Below are 20,282 nucleotides of genomic sequence, written 5' to 3' on the forward strand. Positions count from 1 at the left end.
GCATCATTAAAGAGACTGGCTTGCTGTCAAAAAAGTGCCTATTCCTGTTCCCCTACTCCCTGACAAAACTCCCTGTACTTTAAAAGGGTTTGGGAATATGGAGGAGTTAATTGTATAATTATATTTTTGGCCAGTTTGGGGTTTGCTGACCAGAAGTTAATAACCACATTGTCAAAGAAATGACAGAATCAGATTATTTATATATTTAAGGAAAAAATAGTTACAAAAAGTTACTTTGTAAGTCTTCATCTAATAAAAATTCAAATGCTAAATAGATTAAGGAATTGAGTGGAGTATCAACATTTGTGTCATCTGTAGTTAGGCTCCTACATTTGCAGTTTGTTATGAGAGTACAGTTCTTTGCATATTGTTGAGTTTTTTTCTTTATATAGAAAAGATAGTAATAGTGAGCCACATAAAAATACATTGGCTCAAATCTTGATTTTGCTGACATATATCAAGTATCCACTAGTCAACTGTACTGCATTTAATTATTTGGACTAGAAATTTGTATGTCTAAAAGAAAGAGTTCCTAAGATCAGTTTGTCCATCTGGAACCAGGAATAATTATTTTTGGCTTTTCCAGAAACATTTATCCAGATAAGTGAATAACATCTATGTTTTGGGAATAAATTTTAGACTCCAAAAGAAGTGAAATGCAATCTCCTGTGGTAACCTACAGAGAGGAAAAAGAAAAAAAAAAATACCCAGACAACTAATGTCTACTAATATTGTAACATCTGTTTTTCCTACCTTTCAGCAGCTAAATTTGGGATTAAATAGTTAAACCCAAATTGGACTTACTGTTTTACCCATGAACAGTAATATTTTGGAACGATAAAACACTGACCATTAAGATTCAATCACTACATTTAAATCTACTGCTATGTTAATTTCAGCTCCTTTTAAAACCCTGAGGCCAGGCAAAAACATAAAGGACAATTTTCAACCTCCTTGTCAGAAATAGCAGTACTAGAGAAATGGAGAAATAAAAGCATGGTGATATTTTCAGAGAAATTCAAAAGAGTAATCTTACACTATATTTTGCCAGTCTACCCAAGTGAAAATTTTACATTAGCACATGCCATCCTAATATCTCAGCATGGCCAGCATGGGAGCCGCGGGAATCACTGTGAAGTTGGCTTTCTTCATTTGTTAAGCAAAAGGAAAGCACAGTGCGCAACAGACAGGATTAGTCCTGGTAAATTCCTTGAGAATACATTGGCAGAGGTGAAAATTGCCAGAAGGAGGAAGAGGCAGTTCTGTGAGTCCTGCCCATTACCCTCTGTTGAGAGACACTACTTCGATGTCACTTTAGCAGCTGGCCCTTCTCTCCAGGTACTTAATGCATCAAGGGAAAAGGAGGGATTACTTTATTTGGAAGATGGGTGGGGGCGGGGTGGGGTGGTGGTGTCATGGGAGTAGTTTGTTGCATTTCCACAGTGTTTGGGACATTCTTAAGATAATTTACCCCAGAATGTTGAGCATTAGCTAACTATCCTCTAAGACAGAAAATATCACTAACTTCTTGGTATTTATGGAGCTATGAAGCTCTTGCATGACAGCATTAAGAAACTTCTGGAGCAGGCAGCAGAATGATCTTTTCTCTACTATTTTCCAGCTTTCCTCCTTTCTGGGAGTGTTTTTGAGAACAGCATTTTCTCAAGACACATATCTACAGTCAAACACCTAAGCCTCTTTTTAAAAACCTTCACAGAATTAGCAAGATTTCAGTGTATGCAACTCCTGGCAACTTCAGCAATCCTGCTAATATTTGAAGCTGCATGCAGCAGAATCGACACTCCTTTTCAACCTTTGAGGCACAAGAAAAGCTTTAGATACTTGCATCTTGTAGGGCAGCACTAACTATATAGTGCCTGTGCAATAACCTAAACCACCAAAGTTCATCTACAGATGATGCTAACTTGCACTTAAAGGAATAGAAGTAGCCTGGAAAACCTGATTGTTCCAGAATACCAGTAACTCCTTTGCCTGATGTAGGTTTTATTTTCAAATTTGTGGCAGTTATAAGCAATGATATTGTCTCAGAGAATCCACCACGGAGGAAAAGAGCAGCAAGTATTAATTGCTTGTTTTCCAGCTCCAGATGGTTTCTCTTATGGTGGCTCTTTTGGAGAGCTGAGATCCACCTGCATGGAGGAGTTTCCCCCAGCTTTTGATTTTGGTTCCTATCTGGATACACTTTCTCAGGTCAACGTCATGTATCCTGATTCACCTCCACGGTAAGCACTTTTCTAAGTTATAGTCCTGTAATTGCAAAGCCTGATAAAGAAGAAAGTAAAACTGCTGGACCTATACCCACTATAAAAATGCAGGCCACACAAACTCTAAATACAGACAGACTTCATTTAGTTTAAGTTTGAATTTTCCATAGCAGAATATATCTTTATTAACTAAAGGCATGTGTGCAGCCAATTCTCATTTTCTAATACCTTAAAATGTATCATATTTATGGCATACTACTGAAACACACAAGTAGAACTACTTATGAACACCTTTCTTTGAAAGAAATTATTTTAGAAGTCAAAGTTTCAATTCCAAGAGAAAAATACACGCCAATACATACTTTTTTTCAAGAACTTTCAGGTTACATTTATTACTGACCTTGAGACTGTTCAGGTCAGAGTAAACAGGAAAAAACAAAAAGGAAGGAAGAAGTGCCAGAAACCTTTAAAACTTTCTGTATTTTTTCACTAACTCTCACTTCTCAGCTTTCTTAACCCTAGTATTCCATCAGAAAGCAGAACTGAAGAAAATATACCTTTCTGACATACCTACTAATTATACTTAACTTCCTAATTTAGGATAGGATGAAAATTGTTTGGAGTTGTATCTTGATCTTATATTAGTAATCTGCAAAGAAGGATGATGCCATTTTAGCTGTTTAACCAAAACCTGCTCTGGAGAGCCATAGTGGCATCTCTGGAGAAGAGCATCCTTCAAATATCAGGCAGTTCTAATTGCCTGGGGAGGCAACATCACTAGAAGAGGCTCTTTCCAAAGATAGTTATTCCAGAAATTGTATAGCAGTTCCTTCCACATTTGTGTGCCTGCATTCACAGGATACAAGAATAGCCATCACTAGTGACAAAAGCTGCACTTTAGGCCATCTGTATCTCCTGTGTGTGCCTCATGCACTCTGAGGTTAATAAATGAAGGAATTCAGTTACTCCCTCCAATGAACCAACAGAAATCGCTTTAAACAGAACATCACTTCAAGCTTTCTGTAGTTCTCTGTCTTACAAACAGTAAATAATGGTTGAACAGGTGTGACAACCACCACCACCCTCCTTTTTTTTTCTTTTCTTCCTTTTAAGCTGACTCTGTTTTTAGTTAAACCAATATATAAGACCAGCCCTTTTGTTACTGCTTGTATACATACACAATATAGAGCAAGTCAGTAGTATGAACATACAGTATATAGATCTTTGCTTTTTCTGTTCCATGCATGTTCTACAGGAAAGCCTTGATGTATTACAAATCATACTATATCATAAATGAGCTTTTAGAGATGGTGTAAATATTTTAGCAGAAAGCTCGCATGTGAAAAAAAATATTCTGAGCCTGGCATCCAAATCTGTAGAACTTCATATAAAACCACTTAAAAATTTAGACTGGTTTTTGGACCCACACCCACGAGCCTTTACTAATAAAAGCCAGCCAGCTGACACCCAAGCAACAGCTTGAGTGGGCAGTTGGCCAGATTTCTGAGAACAAGCTCAGACTCTGTGAACAAGCTCTGAGAACATATTTCTTTAGCAGACAGGTCTCCTAAGATTATACCAAAGGTTGCTTCCATTTCCATTTTGAAACAGGCCCAAAGATGGATTTTCCACCTCTATGGAGTTCTCTGTTTGGAAGGAGATACGTAAGTGATACAGGGTAGCACTAGATGATCCATGCTTTCCTGTAAATCCCTCAACTACTTCTGTAATAAGCCTACCACAAGTTATCTTGTGTCCTATCTTGTTCTAAGAAACTATTGTGGGACATCAATAGTAGGATCACAGAGACATAAAGGCATCCAGCCACTGCCTCCTCAAGATTCCCTTCTGGGCTGAGCGGACTGCATCCCCCAGGGGCCCAAGATTTGGCTCTGCATACACAAGGAAACACTGCTCATCCCATCAATTGCAGTTCTGCATCACAGGTCAAAAGCAAAGATTACTGTTACAGGTTTTGTTGTTTTCTCATTGCTACCATAGTTAAATATTTTAGAAAAAACAGCACTGGCAAATCATCAAAATTTTACTAAGTTTTATATCTTAGCAACACAATTTGGAGAAAACTTCAGGAAAAGTAGAGCTTAGCAGATGGCTGAAAGCAAAGCTACGTAGAGACATTTAAACTTACTATTAATACATTATATAGTCCATTGTAACTTGTCCACAAAATCAGTGGTTGAGAAGCATTGCATGAATACACTGCTTTATGTAAAAGCCTGAAACATTTCTTTATAGCTACCTTTACACTCTCCTTCATGGCATAACACCAAAGTATATTTTTTCTAATTATTAGAGCATGCGGATTATTTGGACTGATGGGTGCTAACAGCAGGAAAACTGTCAGACACAGCCTTAAAGCATAAACAAGACATGCTTGTGCATTTAAGATATTAACTCTCTGAGATCAATCTTGGTACATATGATAATGTTTTGAAGAGGAGTTTTACTGAAATGTAGCACTGGCTAAATTAATGCAATTCCTCCTTCTAATTTGTGTAGTTCAACATGTAATTTAAAGCTAAACTAGCATGCCCAAAAGCTAATAATGCAACTGTAGCAAAAACAGAACAGAAATGAAGAGCAGCAAGGAAAGCAACTGCATTGGCAAATGACTCTCAATGCATGTCTGAAGTGAAAAAAGTTCCGCGAATGAAAACTAGTGCGCTGCTGCCACAAGCAGACACCAAGGCATTAGCTTCATTTAACAGCCTGCAAGAGGCAACAACATTAATCACTGCATACTAGGTGCTGCAGAGCTGATTTTTTTTGAACATACCATTTTTGCTAAAACCGTACTTCCTGAAATTATTTCAGTAGAAAGCATGACACCTCTATTTGGCCAAGAGGATGATTATAATCAGTCTAGAATGTTTTCATTAGATTTTACAGGTGGGCTTTAAACCATGAAATGAGTGGCAAAGGAATTTTAGGGGAAGGCTGATGAAACAAAGAGTCAGAGTACCCACTTCTACAGCTGAAGGAAAGATAACTGTCCAGAACTGTCCATTGTCATCTCTTCAGTTGAAAGTCCAATACAAAATATGATTTATATAAAAACTTTAATTGGGAAATTAATTTATGAAAAATGCCTTGGTATGTTAGTAATTTAATTACTTTGATATCTAATCACAAATTTCATTTGAGGCTCAATTTGATTCTTACATTAGATTTTACATTAGATTTAGAGGAGTATGAGCTTTGTCATTAGCCTGCCATAGTTGCAGGGTGGTTACAGAGAAGCTATTTGGTCAATTTGTCTTGACAGCCCAAAATATACAGTGTTCCTCCTATCCATAAACATCCCATTAGGATAATTAATGACTTTCTAATGAATCTCAGATCTGTGTTAACATCTGTCAGATTGATTTTACATGGGGTGTAGAAGGGAAATATAAAACCAAAATACAGCAGGTATGAACTAAGCCGTTTCAAGATACTGGGGGTTTGTATTTTAGAGTCTATTTCTAACATGTACAGATACTTGTAGTAGTGCTGGAGGTTAAGTTAACGTTTCACAGTTTGTGTTACCAGAGATGGCAGAGTATTTGTTTGTAAGAAACTTCAGTCACCCGAGACAGATGATCCAGGTGATCTAGCAACAATTATAAACCACAGAATTCTTCTCCCCCTAAAATAGGAAAGTTGAACAAATTTAACCAGGGCAAAATAGAAGAACAATCTCCATGCAACATCTTAACTATCATCATAGTAAATATGACTTTGAAAGAAATACTGGAAAGCCTGTAAATCCAGTATTTGCTAATTTATTCAATATTCATTGTGACTGTATGCGTAAAATAATCTAATTGAATTTTTAGTATCTTTAAACTTTTAAGAAGAATCAAAGAAAAAAAAAAATCCAGAGTATTATTTGGAATTACATGACAGGCAGCAAACCTTTAATGAAAAAAGTATTCTGGAGTTTGATCAAGATGTCTGTAGTTGTCATTTTATATATTCCAAACACATGCTGTTGACACTGTGAAGATAATACCTCTGTAGAGAGAAATCAGGAGCTCGTGCTCATGATCACTGTGCTCAGAGGCTGCTGTAACACATGCCCTTACAGTAAGCTTTCCTAATTATCTTTTCATATGTATGTAATAAGAAAGCTGTTTAAAAATATTTGAGCTTACATGTTCTAAATGGCTTGAAGTACAGTACCAATCAAGGACTAAATAAATTAAAAACTGCATTTTCTTTATGAGAGTCTCTAAAATCTGAACAATGAGGAGATTTAAGGTTCCCTGTATGAAAGGAATTTTACCAACTTTTCACCTTTTACCAGAGGAAACACATTTCACCCCACTCCACTAAATGCTTTTTCACTCCTTAGTGATTGGATATTGATGGTATGTACAGACCTTTAGGCTACCAAGATTATCACCTTTTTGATCTGTCATTCTTGACTGTCTAAAACAGATCATCATTGAGGAATGACTCCAGAGATGGAGGGATTTAGCTTCAGGTATAGTTTTAGTGGAAGCCACTAAAGTCCTCTATTTCACATTGAATTGTGTCCTGCGGGGCACACTATGATAAAAAGCTGTTAATCACCCATTACTCTAGCAATCACATTAGAATACATTAGGATATTTTTTTGCTTGTTTGTTTGAAGTCTGCTTACTTTACCCATTTGGTCATCTTGCCTAATCTATACAGGATCAATTCTAGAGAAAATTGTCTCGTTTAGTCTTGGTAAATTCCAGTACTCTTAATACCCATGTTCAGTCTGCATTGTTTAAATGGGCTAATCCATTTATAAAGTACTTTAAAGTGGCAAAAAGAAATGCTTATGTTTTACAGACAGATCATCTTTTCTAAGACATTATTTTCCATCCCCGCTTCTAATGAAGTAAGTTAGCCGTATCAGACGAAGAAGGCTTGAACCAGCTTCCTAAATTTTCTTGAAAGACAGAATTAGGCTTGCAGGAAACTAACATAAAAACCCGCTATGTTGTGCTATATTCCTTTGCCAAGGCCACTTTTCCTGCAAGCATGCAAGGTAAGTAGCTTTTGACACGTTACAATGACAGCTGGCAAAGCATGAGATGGACATTTGTGGTTAAGTTCAGATCTGATTTCAGTACCTTCCTTGAGATTTTCAGTCAGTAAAGTAAAAAAAAAAAAGGAAATACGACAGTTTTAAAACCATTGGAAATTATGACAGGAGATAAAATTCTCAATTCTTTCAAGTCCAAATTCTGAGCAACTAAACCCTCAAAAGCCCCTCTCCACATCCTAGTGCTATTCCTAATTACTGTTAAGTATAGGAACAAGTTAATTGCTTTGTTGTTACTTATTTGCTTTCTGATGTGAAGGGATTTTTACATGGTAGTCACATTTCACAGCCCATCTAGTGAACAGGGAAACAGCCTTAGTGTCTGACATTGAGAGGTCAGAGTGTGCAACTGAGATCCCAACAAGCGTATCTAGACTAGTATTTCACATCTCTGGTATATCTCTGAACAGAGTCCAGTCCCAGTGAGGTTCTTAGCTGATGTGAATGCCACTACACCAGTGGCAGTACCATCAAGTTCTATCTGTTGTATGGACAGGTCTTCCCTCAGGCTTCCTTCATCTTGATATTTTTTACTAACAGACCATCCTTCAGGAAGCCATTTCAGTCAGAGGAACACAGGCGTGAAAGGACCTTCTGCAGTCACCCAGTCCCACCCCTGCTGCTGCAAGTCATCATTTTTAATAGAAGTTTACTTATTCCATAACAGAGTTTGCAAGGATCTTGTGTACCCATTATACTCACTCCAGAATATCTAAGGACAGATGCAATTCCTAATTATTATGGCAACCTTCTTATTTTCAGCTTAAATTTGTTTACAGCCATTTTATGATTTTTTTTTTTTTGGTCATTTCCATTCCTCTCAAATACCCATACCTTTGTCTTTACTTACTTCTTGTATTTGTAGTCAAAAATCTCACATTCAGCCTGTATGTTATCAGGCTAAGACACAAAGTTCTCTTTGCTTTCTGTCATCAAAAACATCTGTTGGGATGCAGCCTTTCTCTACACCTGTCCCAGTTTCACTCAAGAAGTGCAAACTATTACTGCATATAAAAAAACCCCCACCCAAACAACCCTGCAGCAGTGAAAGCAGAAAAACCTGATGAAAGAGAGGCAGCGAGTATTTCTAACCAAAAATTTGTGCCATGCAGAACACTCACAACTTAAATCTGTTAAGTCATTGATAACAGTACTGAAAGAAGGATATTTTTCTGTAAATTCCTAGTAGTTAAACTTTCTGTTGCATACTGCAGATATTATTTCCTTCACCTGCTCAGAATTCATTCCTAGAATAATACAGCAAATACCTGTCTAGGAATATGATCCTAAAACATATCACATGGCAAACTTCCTCAAATATTAATAGGTCCTAAGCCTTCCTGCCAACAGGCAAAACTTGGTATTGTTGTTTAGAACACTGTTGTAGATTAACTCCGTGACTTGGGAGGCTACAAGAGATTAATCTGAAATAAATTTGTCTTAAATTATTATTATAACTCAACCACTACCCATTGCTTCACTGTCTTTTACAGTATAATGTTTACAGAAATCCAGAGACTAAACACTGTGATCAAGTGGTTCTTATTATATATAAACTTAATGCTAGGATTAAGTGTGTCATGTAAAATCTTCATCACAGAATGACTGGTTTTATTTAAAACATTTATTTTAATTATTTAAAGCTGAACAATTTTGTTGAAATTGTATTATGCCAGTTTTAAATGCTATCTGGTATATGTTCTCATGAAAACACTGTTTACATTTAATTTCATTTTCCATCTGGAATATTCGTCAAAGACTCACAAATTCCTCAAGATTATTTGACACATTGTACTGAAGAAAGATCCATGCTTTTAGTGCTTATTAACACAAATAGTCCTAGTGTAGTTGCTGGGAATCAAAAATTCCAGAAATAAGTAAGAAGAGAAATAATAAGCCAGAAAAAAAATTAAGTCCAGGTTTCCTGTCTCTTCAAGGTTTAAGTTACTTAAGCCTTAGACGTTGCCTTGAACAATACCTTGGGTTACATGTTTTACTATTTAAAAACATTAAAATAGAAAATAACAGTGTTATTTGTCCACGGTTACCTACTCCAAGATCAGGCAGGCACCTTAGAGGTGCATTTACGGCACCTCTGGGAGCTTAAAAGTCAATTAAGTTAAGAGATCAGCACCACTCTACAACGAATAAAAAGGGAGAGGTTCCTCCAGAGTACCTTAAGAGGAGTCTCCCCCTTGTTTAAATAGCCACATTTCAAACACAGGTGACAAAAACATTTCCAGAAAATACTCCAGGGATTTTATGGAGCATCAGATCATTCATTCAGGGCCCTGTCTTGGCTGACACTGTGGGCTTTTATCTCTAGGTGTTAAATGTTTGTTATTTACCCCCTCGCCCACTGTAACTTGGGATCTGTCAGAGTCAAAAATTCTGACGTAATACTATCCAGGCTCAGACACAGATGGATATTGATTTCATACTAACACAGTAAGTAGGACTGCATAGGAGGAGGTGCCACTTAACCACATTTGCTTACTCTTGCACTGTCACTCTCCTAATTACTAGGCCCCAACAGTTCAGGGTGTTTCTTTTTTTAATAAACAAATTTTGGCTCTTCATTCTAAGTCACTGTGCAAGAATTAAACTAAGTGAATGACTGAGACAATCAGTGATATGGATTGCTATTATATGAAAATATTATAGCCCTGCTTAATAAATCACTGAAAGCATGCAAAAAGCCAAAATATAGTTAGTAAATGTACCTAGTGCCTCAAATGGAAACTGTCAGTATCAAAAATAAACCGAAAACATATCCTGTCTCATGACATATGTCACTATAAGAGCAGTTCTGCCAAGAATGATGCATTTCTTCATGATAGTTATACATCACCAAAGAATATATGTATTCTAAGAAAAAACACCTCAAAGGAAACACTGACAGATTTCCAAGCTGCTGTCCTACAAACCCTGCTGTTAGTAGATTACGGGCTCAGAGATAGCATCATCAGCTGAACTACTTACATGGTCATCAAACACATTATTTTTTCCTTTGATCTTCTTTTTAAAGATTTACAGTATATTTGTTCTAATTTCAGGTTTTCTTTATCAGGTAACGTCTTATAAACATCCTTTGTATTGTTTTCATCATAACAAACCTGTCAGCACATGTATTTTCTAGATTTAGTGATTCTGTTTAGCATTATTAAAAGAAGACGGTGGGTCACCAGTAAAATGGAAACAGTGCAACAGGACCAATTTTAGTGGAGTCGTAACATATAACAAATGAACAAAGCAAACAAAAGGAAACAAAAAGACATCTATTTAACAAAGAAGAACCCTTCATTCCCCAGATTTGCCTTTTTTTCACTAGTTACTGTTCACATCTTAAAAAATTTTGTAAGTAGAACCTTCTTTCACCAGAGAGTAGGTCATAATTTATGAACGACAGCTAGTTAAATAAGCTCTTTTGGGTTTCCTTAGCAACAAACCTATCCTAATACTTACTGCAATGAGACCTGACAAATTCGTGAAGTTACTCCCCCCCCCAACATTCCAAGTCAACAAGGTCAGATTGAAAAGTTGCTGTATTTGTTAAGCAACATTCTTCTCTTTGCATATCACATTTACATGTGGTAAGATGTTAACAGCCATCAGCCTTCCCTGTCTTTCAGAGTATAATTATCCCTTAAAAACTCAGCAGCATAGTCTACAATGACAATGAACTTATTCTGACAAGAAACAAGGCCCAAAAAAACCCCCACCAACCAAAACTGTAGACAACAGCACATTTCATAACTGCCTGTACTAGCAAGTATTTTTGGTTTTCCACTTCAGTCATGCAAGCTCTATGCTCTTGCATTTTCAGTTGCAAAGCAAATATATAAACTCACATATATACATAGGTGTCATTCCCTTAGCAGTTACTGAGGCTGCACTTTCATAATATGGCTGAGAAGTTCTGCCTGTGAGCCGTGGTCTAAGACCTACCCGACTTCCTCCATCTCTTCTACTTCCCTTGTGTTGCACTGACGCCCTTCTGACTACACTGTGAGCCTCTAACTTTGGTACCTAATTCAGTAGAAATTCAGCCCAGAAAACACACACACACAAAACCAAAAACCACCAAACCCCACCCACACACAACATTTATGCCTATTTAGCTCCAGAGTGGGTATCACGGTTTGGAGGAAGTAGTGCAAGGAACACAGTGGGAGTATGCAACAGGACAGGGGACAGACACTTCCTTTCAATTAAATGGACATGGGCTCATACTGAAACCACAGCTTTACACATCTAAGCTTTACAGCTGCCACCTTCTCAGATGAAAGTTGCCATACTTAAGTTACTGGCATGTAACAGTATAATTTTAATATTAGGAATCATCATTACTGATTGTTATGGATGCACTGGTTCTTTTTAGTGGTAGCCATCATTACATAGTACCTCTTGGCCCCTGTGGTATCAAGGTTTCCATAGTAGCTGACAAGAAAGCAGCTTCTTCATGCTGTTCTAGTTTGTGAATAAAGAGACCTAAAAGCTCTGTCAAAGGTGCAGACCTCACGCTGCAGGACAACTTAGCCATACCACTTCGTTCATGATACACGCCTCACTGCAGTAAAATGCGAGAGTCCATTCACCTCTCCTCCTTAAACATGAAGCTTTACTTTAAGACAACAGTAAAGGTTTAGTCCAGTATCACCCACTGCAATCAGCTGCAAGAAATTATTTCTGTTACAATTTTTTATAAGTAATCCTTTAAATCTTTTGAGGAATGATTTTCCAACTGCCAACATACATGGACAGTGGGTGCTTATCAAATTATGTATTACTTATTATACTTGCTTAGAATCCTCTAATACAAAAAGATCTGGTAAAGCTGAATAAGTTTACGTATTATGGTCTCTTTGAAGGAGAGACTGCAAAACAAAATTCATGCTTGTAGTGTTGATAATTCATTAGTTATATTACAGGAGTACCTCTATAACAGTACTGAAAGCACAACCAAATTACTGAGGCTATTAAAAGGAGGACGGAAAAAAAACAACAAAACAACAACCACCATCCACAACACACTTGGAAACCAGGGGAAAAAGAATACACAATTAAAGTTGCTTGTATGACCTTAATTCACCTCCTTTCTATCCTCAACAGAAAACACAGGAACTTTTATCTGTACCCTTCACTACTAGTATTATAACAATAGCTGTTTGCAATGTCAGCGTTACAAGCAAAGATATCATGCTTTGAAGAGAATATAGGAAACAGTATCAAAATCATAAATTGCTAATGAAATACAAGAAGTTATTTAAAAAAAAAAAAAAAAAAGCTAATTGCATGATTTGTACTTGCCTCCTTGGCCACAATGATGTACAGGCACATCTATGAAGGTGCCAAAAAGTTATTTGATTGAGAATCTTGCATGTGTTCTTTACTGCCCTATTCAGTTTTTAAAATGTGATCTTAATTGCTAAAAATGAGGGGGGAAACATCACTTGCATTGGAGTTGGGACAAAAAGAGAGAAATATTTTTAATCCATCATATGTATGAAGAAAAAGTGCCCTAACACTAACATACTGATATTTGAAACTAAACACTAAAATGCCAGGTCTTGAATACCATAATTTGCTACCCATTTGTCTTGATGCTTAAAAGTCCACTTCACACAAGATCATTTCACTATTTATCCCACCGAGCATGTTAGTTCTACAGAGCTGAGCTACAGTCCATGAAAGATATTAAATTAAATCCAAGGGAGAGAAATGCAGATGATCATGTAACAACAGTAAGTAGAAGGTTCATACTGTGTCCATTTCTCCTTTAGGTCAGTGGCAGATTTCCCTTGTGCTGGGCCTCTGCCCAGAATCAGGAGGCAGAGGAACTTCTTCTCTTTTGTATCTCAGCAAAGAAGATTCAAACTTTTCTACCTTGAAACTCACATTACTGTGGGCTTTTCAAAACTGAAACACTTTCACTATGTCGGTGCTCTTTGTTTACCTGATTAAAGTCAGTCAAAAACCATGGAAAGATTTTAAATAAGTTCACTAGGCTTTGGGTGAGCAAAATGTAAATTAACTAAAGACACATCTCATAGTAAGTAATCCTGCAAAGAGTGGCTCTTCCTTTACTCTTGCTGAGTTCATGACCAGTTGTGGACATCATGTCCTCAATCTCTGCCTGAGGTCTAAGATCTCTTAAAAGATTATCAGGTATGCTTCAGGGGCCTTCGTAGAGGCTGGACTGAAATCTTTTCCACATGCTATACAAAAACAATTCGACCTCTAGAAGTATGTAGCAGCCCAATTCAGGATCTTCAGAACAGATTTTTTTAAACACCGTTCTTTCTGACAGGAAATTTAAAATTTTCTGATCTGAATTTAAAACCATTGTCCTCAGGAATATAAAAATAAGATAAAAGGGAGGTAAAAATAAAACCATCTGTGGATATTTGAGTTACTAGTAACCTAGTACTAAGATTTCACTTTCTTACCTTTCCCTTCCCCAAAAACCACTTCCATCACCCAGACTAGGAACAATATCATCAAAATCATCAGGAGCGCTCTGAGGGAAAGGTATGAATGAATGCAGCAAAACCAAGTAATTTTCTAAGGCAGGGCCTCCATCCTTGACTGCAGTAGATGGGAGCTCTAACCAGTGCAAGCTGCCCTGCTGCAAGCCACTTACAACCTACAAGTAAGGTTTATTAACTATGGTTTAGCCTGGCAGTAATGCAATTACAGGGGGCAGAATGACTGCCTGCAGTCTCCTGGGAAGCCGTATGCTAAATATCATAAGTTTCAGGAAATATCCTCAATCTTAATGGCTCTGCAGTTAGTGTGGTTGAGGAAATAGGTTCTTAATTTGTCTGGCTCCAGCAGAACTGTTTTTCAGGTTAACTGAGGTATTTTACAGGAAACATTCCCTTCTTCAGAATTGGATTTAAAGCTATCCTGAAACAGTTAAACAAGGCAGCCACCAACAAAGCAGGTCCAACATTTAAGATGATGATGTTATGACTCTTCCTCACCTTTGTAGCCAGTGAACCAGAAAACCAGACCTTCCTTCAGACAACTAGACCTGGGCTGATTTGACAGCAAAAGCGGAGTCAGCTTTAGTTTGTGGACAAACAAAACAGGTGATGCTAAGACAGTCAGGCAGCGGACCACCCAAATAACAGACTAGATCCACCAGTTCTGGTTCAGCCCTTCTCAGGGCCACAGTGCAACCTCTGCAGAGCCCGTAAGCTCAGAGGGCTGGGCAGTGCCAGCACAGCACGGTGCAAATGCATGGAGCCTGCTCATGTCCACTCTGTCCCATCCCCGTCCTACAACACAGAACATGGGAAAACTCAAGCACAAAGACACACTGGTCTATTCAGGCTCATTATTTACCCCTCATGGGCCTCCCAAGGCTGTGCAGTCCGAGCTCCAGTCTGAGGTGTCCGTTTGTGTTCACACAGGGACAGCAAGCACTGAGCATGGCAGTGGAGCGAGGAGGTAATTAATAGGTTCCCCTGGCTCTAGCTCAGTGACACAGACAGAACTACAAGCCTGGATAGACCTGAGTTGGCTCCTCACAGAAACCCCACAAATTGGTCTGTCTTGCATTCCTCCTTTTTGGAAGGAACATGACAGGTAGTCTGCCAAGTCTCAGAATGACCAGCATGAGTCTGTCAAGATTATTCATCACAACTCTGCACCTCAGCAAGAAATCCTGCTGCCTCTGCCAGCACAGATCTGCAACCCAGACAACCCACCACATGTAACTGCTGGCTGAGCACCAGAGACCTGCGAGTCAGGAGGACACCATTTGACATTATACTCTAGAGTCCATCTAAAGTTCTCTATACCTTATTTCATAACTAAAATGGCAACACCACTTCCTTTTTCCTCAGCCATTTTCTAACTTCACTGCTTAGAAGCAGCTGAGAGCAGGACTGAGTCCCCACTGTGTTACACTCACGTGACTGGTGCAGCGTGCACAGCCTTGTGTGAGCCAGCAGTGTTATTCCTCCTGCTCCTGCATAACAGGCTGTAAGGAGCTGGGCTTATCCCCAGGGGCCCCAGCAGAACAATGCTGCCACAGATGTTACTTTCATGCAGGAGGATGGGGTCTGAACTGTCACTGAGACCTCTGGGATTATCTTTAGGTAGATGGAGATGTGCTTTTAAGTATTATGCTCTGGAGTGTCTCACATGGCAGGATAAGCAAGGATGTGGCTGAGGAACAAAACACCAGATGATCCTTTTCTTCTCGCGTTACCTGCCCCTGTTATGCTGAAAATAATGTACTGTGGCATTTTTTACAGGAATCTAATGAAAAATTATTTTTTTCTTTCAGCTACGATGAATGTGTGGGGCCAGGAGCAACACAAATATATATTCCCACAGATGATCCTCCCCCATATTCTCTTACGGACCCTTGTCAAAGAAATGAAATATCTATAAACATTAGCTTGGAAGAAGCAGCAGCATCTGGGACTGCAGGACAAGCTGCAAATTATGCAGTCAGGCTGCAGGACTTGCAGCAGCCCATTTCATCCATCTCTTTGTCATCTCTCGCTCTGGAGGCTGCTCCCCTGTACGAGACGGTAGTGTGTGAACAGAATATCCCCATCCCACTCGTTCCAATGGAAGTACTGAAAAATACTTCCACTGACTACCAGACCCTTCTGAACCAAATCATGTGAATAAAAGTGGATCTTTCCTTCAATTCTTCTGAAGAACTCAGACCAACAAAAAACATTTAAATGGAAGAACAAAACCTCTGAAAGTTTTACTTATTTTATATCTTTAAACAGGGATGCAATGGGATTTTATTTTTTACAGCGAATTTTGAAAGTTTACCTAAACCTCCCTCTTTGTGCTTCAAAGTGTTCCATGACATCACACAGCATAAAAGAGCAGCAGTGACAAGTGGTGCATCTGACCTTTTTGAAGCATTTCAAAACACATTGAAATCAGCCACTCTTAACATAGATACATGTTATCCAGTCAAGCCTACTTGATTTTATGATAGTTCGCATGTTTTAAAGCAGAAGGAAAAAGATGAGCATTTTGTTGTCTTTCTAGGTTTCACTAGTAAGTACATTTCATTCAGTGTCTTGGCAACAAAGCATTTTTAAACAATGCTTTGTCTAAATATGTATTTCCTTAGACAGAGACAGAGCACTGCCTGCAAAATATGACTATCAGTGCCATACAGGAGTGAAAGAAAAAGGAGAATAATATTGTGAGTCACACTTTTCCTTTGGAAAGCCTGGCCAGTACCAGGCTTTCCAGAGCATTGCAAAGCCTGCTATTCAGTCTTCCTCAAAAAGAAACCAGCGGCAAGCGATGGAGAGGTGGCAATGGAAACCCAAACACCAATTGGCTTTACCTACAGAAGCTGAACTACAGCTGTGTGCAGGCTGGGAGCTGCATGCCCTTCACAGGGACTTGCTATAGCCAATGAAGGGCAGTGCCTGGAATCCCAGAAGATGCTTCATGCTGACTCCCATGCATGACTGCATTTTCAGGCCCTAACTGGTCTCTTTCTTCAGTAAGGAGCCTGTAGTGTTACAAAGGACCTTGATCTTTAGTAATTGCATTAGTGTGATATAAATCATAGATGCTGGACTTGGCATGCACAGTAACAGAGAACCTCACTTTGTACAGAAGCCTCTTTTATTAGGCATGATCCTTTTCACTGAAATTTTGGTACCCACAAATCTAGCCTCTGTTCACTCACATGTTCATTTGGTAAGTGCATACAAGTTGGAGATGCACACTGGCAGGAACAGCAGAGGCAAACTGCAGCTGTGAGTTTAGTCTTGCACAGTACACAAGCACCCTGTCTCCACGTAACAACTAAACTACATGTTCAACCAGTACGTGTTAGTAGAGTTATCAGAGGCTCATCTCCACTAAATCTTAGAGGTATTTTCAGTGAAAAAAATGGTATTTTTTTTTACTCTGATAAAACAGACTACCCCCACTGAAGGATATGTAAAAATGAGTAAATATAAAATCGCGTTTTAGAGGAAGCATCATCCAAATTATTAAAATTGCACTTAGATTTTTTGTAAATACTAAATAATTTTCAACTGTAATCATCATTCAACACTGAAGATTGACACAATTATAATTAATACTTAGATGGGAAGTAATTATACGGTTCTTACTGCTGTATAAATTATACCATTACTGACTGAGTCATATGCACATGATGAGATAAGGTAAGTACACATTTTTTGCTAAGTAGATAAGAGTAAATATGTATTTTGCTAAAATAACAGAATTCTGTTGCAGTTCAGCAAGATTTTCAATATTCTTAGTATACTATATCCAAAACAACAAAAAAATCACAATTTTGCATTGCAAAACCGCTAGCTGGAATTGCCAGAATGTAGGCTGTGTTTCACATTTGTACTTTTAACAGACAGAACTATTCCTCTGTATAAAGTACAAATGTAAAGTTTTGTGGCATGCAAAGTATCCTGCAATAAGAGAAACAACACTCTACACCATCTATTAGGGGCCAGAAATGAAAACCAACATAGAAACGTACCAGTCAGTTTTACTGGCAGGAAAATAAAACATGAAGGAAAGCACAGCGGTTTATTTATGCAGAATAGGACACGCTTTCATAGCTGTGTCTTCCTGCAGCTATTGGAGACCTGCCTAGAATAGGGTAAGGCACTGGGACCAGACCGGCTTACTTCAGGCTGCTACTGGGGAGGTGGCGGGGGAAATCTAATAAACAAATATTAGGAAGCAAATGCGATTATTTTTTTCCCCCCTGAAAGCATGTCTCTTACATGTCTTACATGACAAACCTGAAGGTTCTTCTGAAGACAAGCACAGAGCGCTTTTCACGCCTGGCAGGCAAACCTCTACTCTGTTACAGATGTTTACAGTTTCTGTGCATGCTGGGAAATCCTTTCAACCTGTTAGGCTTTTTAACCTGACAGGGATTTCATGCCCTTCCACTAACTTTCTATCTGTGGTTTACAAAGTAAGCTGATTTTAAGTAGGCCTGTGATGAAAGTGGGAAATCTGTATTTTACCTCATGATAGAAATGCATTTCTAAGATTATAGAAAACTAATCAAAGCCTTTCTTCATTTGGTATGAGTTAAGCATCCTTAGCATTGCGACCTGGATTGCATGTAGCAGCATTACTTACCAATAGCTGACTACTCCCTCTTGTGGTGTACTGCTTTATAAAGTCAAGTGATCTGGTTATCACACCGCAAGGAGTTCACAATGAGGGGCTCGTCCAGCAAAATAATCTCAGCTCCTTTGTCACACAGATATGGAAGCCAACCAAAACATACACTTCCATACTGCAGCATTTTTCTAAGTTACCACTAAATGCATAGGCTACATCATTTGTTATAAACAAATACCCTAAAAAAACCTAAAACACCTGTGAATTAAAAGTAGAATATGCTACCTTCAGCGATACCTTACCACTATCACTTGCAAGAGTGGCTTAAAATTCTCTACTCTTGTTAATCTTTTTAACGAGGAGATACCAACAACGTTTTGGGAAAAAAAGCTTATGAATCCAACCCTGCAAACAGACAATACTTGAAAGAGAAGTTTACAGCTCCAAAGCTGCTCTAACAGCTTCCAACACTAAACTGGAACAGCATTGAGATTTCTAGTAATGATACAGTAAGAACATGTTTTCATTTCTTGAAGAATATTTAAGATCCCAGAAAAATCTTGGCAAAGCTGACAGCGTCTCCTAACACTCCTCTTCAGAAATTCATGTCCTCCTATCAGACTGTATCGTAAACTCTCACATAATTTTAATGGTAGTGCTAAAACTGGCTTAACACAGGCCTTTCATTTATTACATGACTAATATGAGAAAGAAAATTGTTTGGACATGCTGTTTCTTGCTACGCGATAACAGTACTGTATTTCTGTAGTCACCTCTTTTGCTTTGATTTTTAGTATATTGATCTTTACACAAAACTTTCAGTAAAGAACATACATGTATAGCCTCTGCGCTTTTTATTGTGTCAGTATCACTTTGGTACTACCCACAGCCTTTATTTAGCCTCCTATTAATCAGACAACTAAGCAACTGTTGACTAAGCAACATCACAGTTCAGCCACTTATATTTGGATTTTACATTTGTCAGAGATCACAGGAATAAGCAGCCATCAGAGCAGTCAGGTCTCTTCTGCTCAGGCAGACGAGTCCATGTGTGCCCAGCCAGGATCAGCCCAGCTAAGCAAGAGCAGAAAGGGAAGAGTCTACAGTACTGCTGCAGTGAAAATTGTTACCTTTGAAATATTCTCAGGCATTTCAGGAAGCATCAGAAACCCTCACAAACACATACATAGGTACATCTGAAAATTACTGAGGTCAGGAGACTGGAAAATGGCAACATGTCACCAAGGGAAAAAGAAAAGGCAGGAAATAACAAGCCAGTCTTCCCAGAAATATTCAAACAGGTAATTTTTTAGCACAGCAAGGTGTGTAACAGTATTTCCTGAATGGAAACTACATCAGACTGATCTAACTCTCATGGTACAGTCTGACAAATTATTCCCCTCCTTAAACTAAAGACATACTGTCTACATAAAATTATAACCACAGACTTCTGTAAATTAAAATAATAATCATCATACAAGGGAGTATCAATTGCTGTTAGTTTGAAAGGATGCATCAGGTGGGATCACCTATGTCCTAATGAAAATGCTGAGTGTTGCGGGATTTCAGAGCTTTGAGAGAGAATGGACCTATTAAAAATCATCAATTTACGTTAAACTAAGAGAGGCAGGAGTATGTAAGACAACAGGACTGGAATTCGAAGAGACAGAGGAACAGCCTGAAAAGCACAAGATACACTTCATTGAGGACAAATACAAGTCCTGCACTTGAGAAATGTAGGCTCAAATTCACAAACACAACACAGAACAACCTGTTAAGACTACAGGAGAATGTCTGAGAATTAGACTGAAACAAATACGGCCTAACTGTGAGCCAATACTGTCACACTACTAGGAAAAAAAGAA

At 38.3% G+C, this 20,282-nt stretch overlaps 1 protein-coding gene and 1 long non-coding RNA gene across 4 annotated transcripts in view; one reads left to right on the plus strand and one right to left on the minus strand.

Annotated features, from left to right (window-relative positions):
* The window catches only part of BEAN1 (brain expressed associated with NEDD4 1), a 62,692-nt gene extending 43,434 nt beyond the window's left edge, over positions 1-19,258 (plus strand). For both annotated transcript variants that reach the window (XM_056360548.1, XM_056360547.1), the window contains 2 exons: positions 2,102-2,243; positions 15,608-19,258. In XM_056360548.1, the coding sequence (XP_056216523.1) occupies positions 2,102-2,243; positions 15,608-15,956 (491 nt within the window). In that variant the 3' untranslated portion in view covers positions 15,957-19,258. The remainder of the gene's footprint in view (positions 1-2,101; positions 2,244-15,607) is intronic.
* LOC130159201 (uncharacterized) overlaps positions 1-20,282 on the minus strand; it is a 182,815-nt gene that overhangs the window by 159,453 nt on the left and 3,080 nt on the right. The window lies entirely within an intron of this gene.

The sequence above is a fragment of the Falco biarmicus genome, chromosome 15, assembly GCF_023638135.1.
Source record: "Falco biarmicus isolate bFalBia1 chromosome 15, bFalBia1.pri, whole genome shotgun sequence".
In the NCBI taxonomy this organism is placed as follows: Eukaryota; Metazoa; Chordata; class Aves; order Falconiformes; family Falconidae; genus Falco; species Falco biarmicus.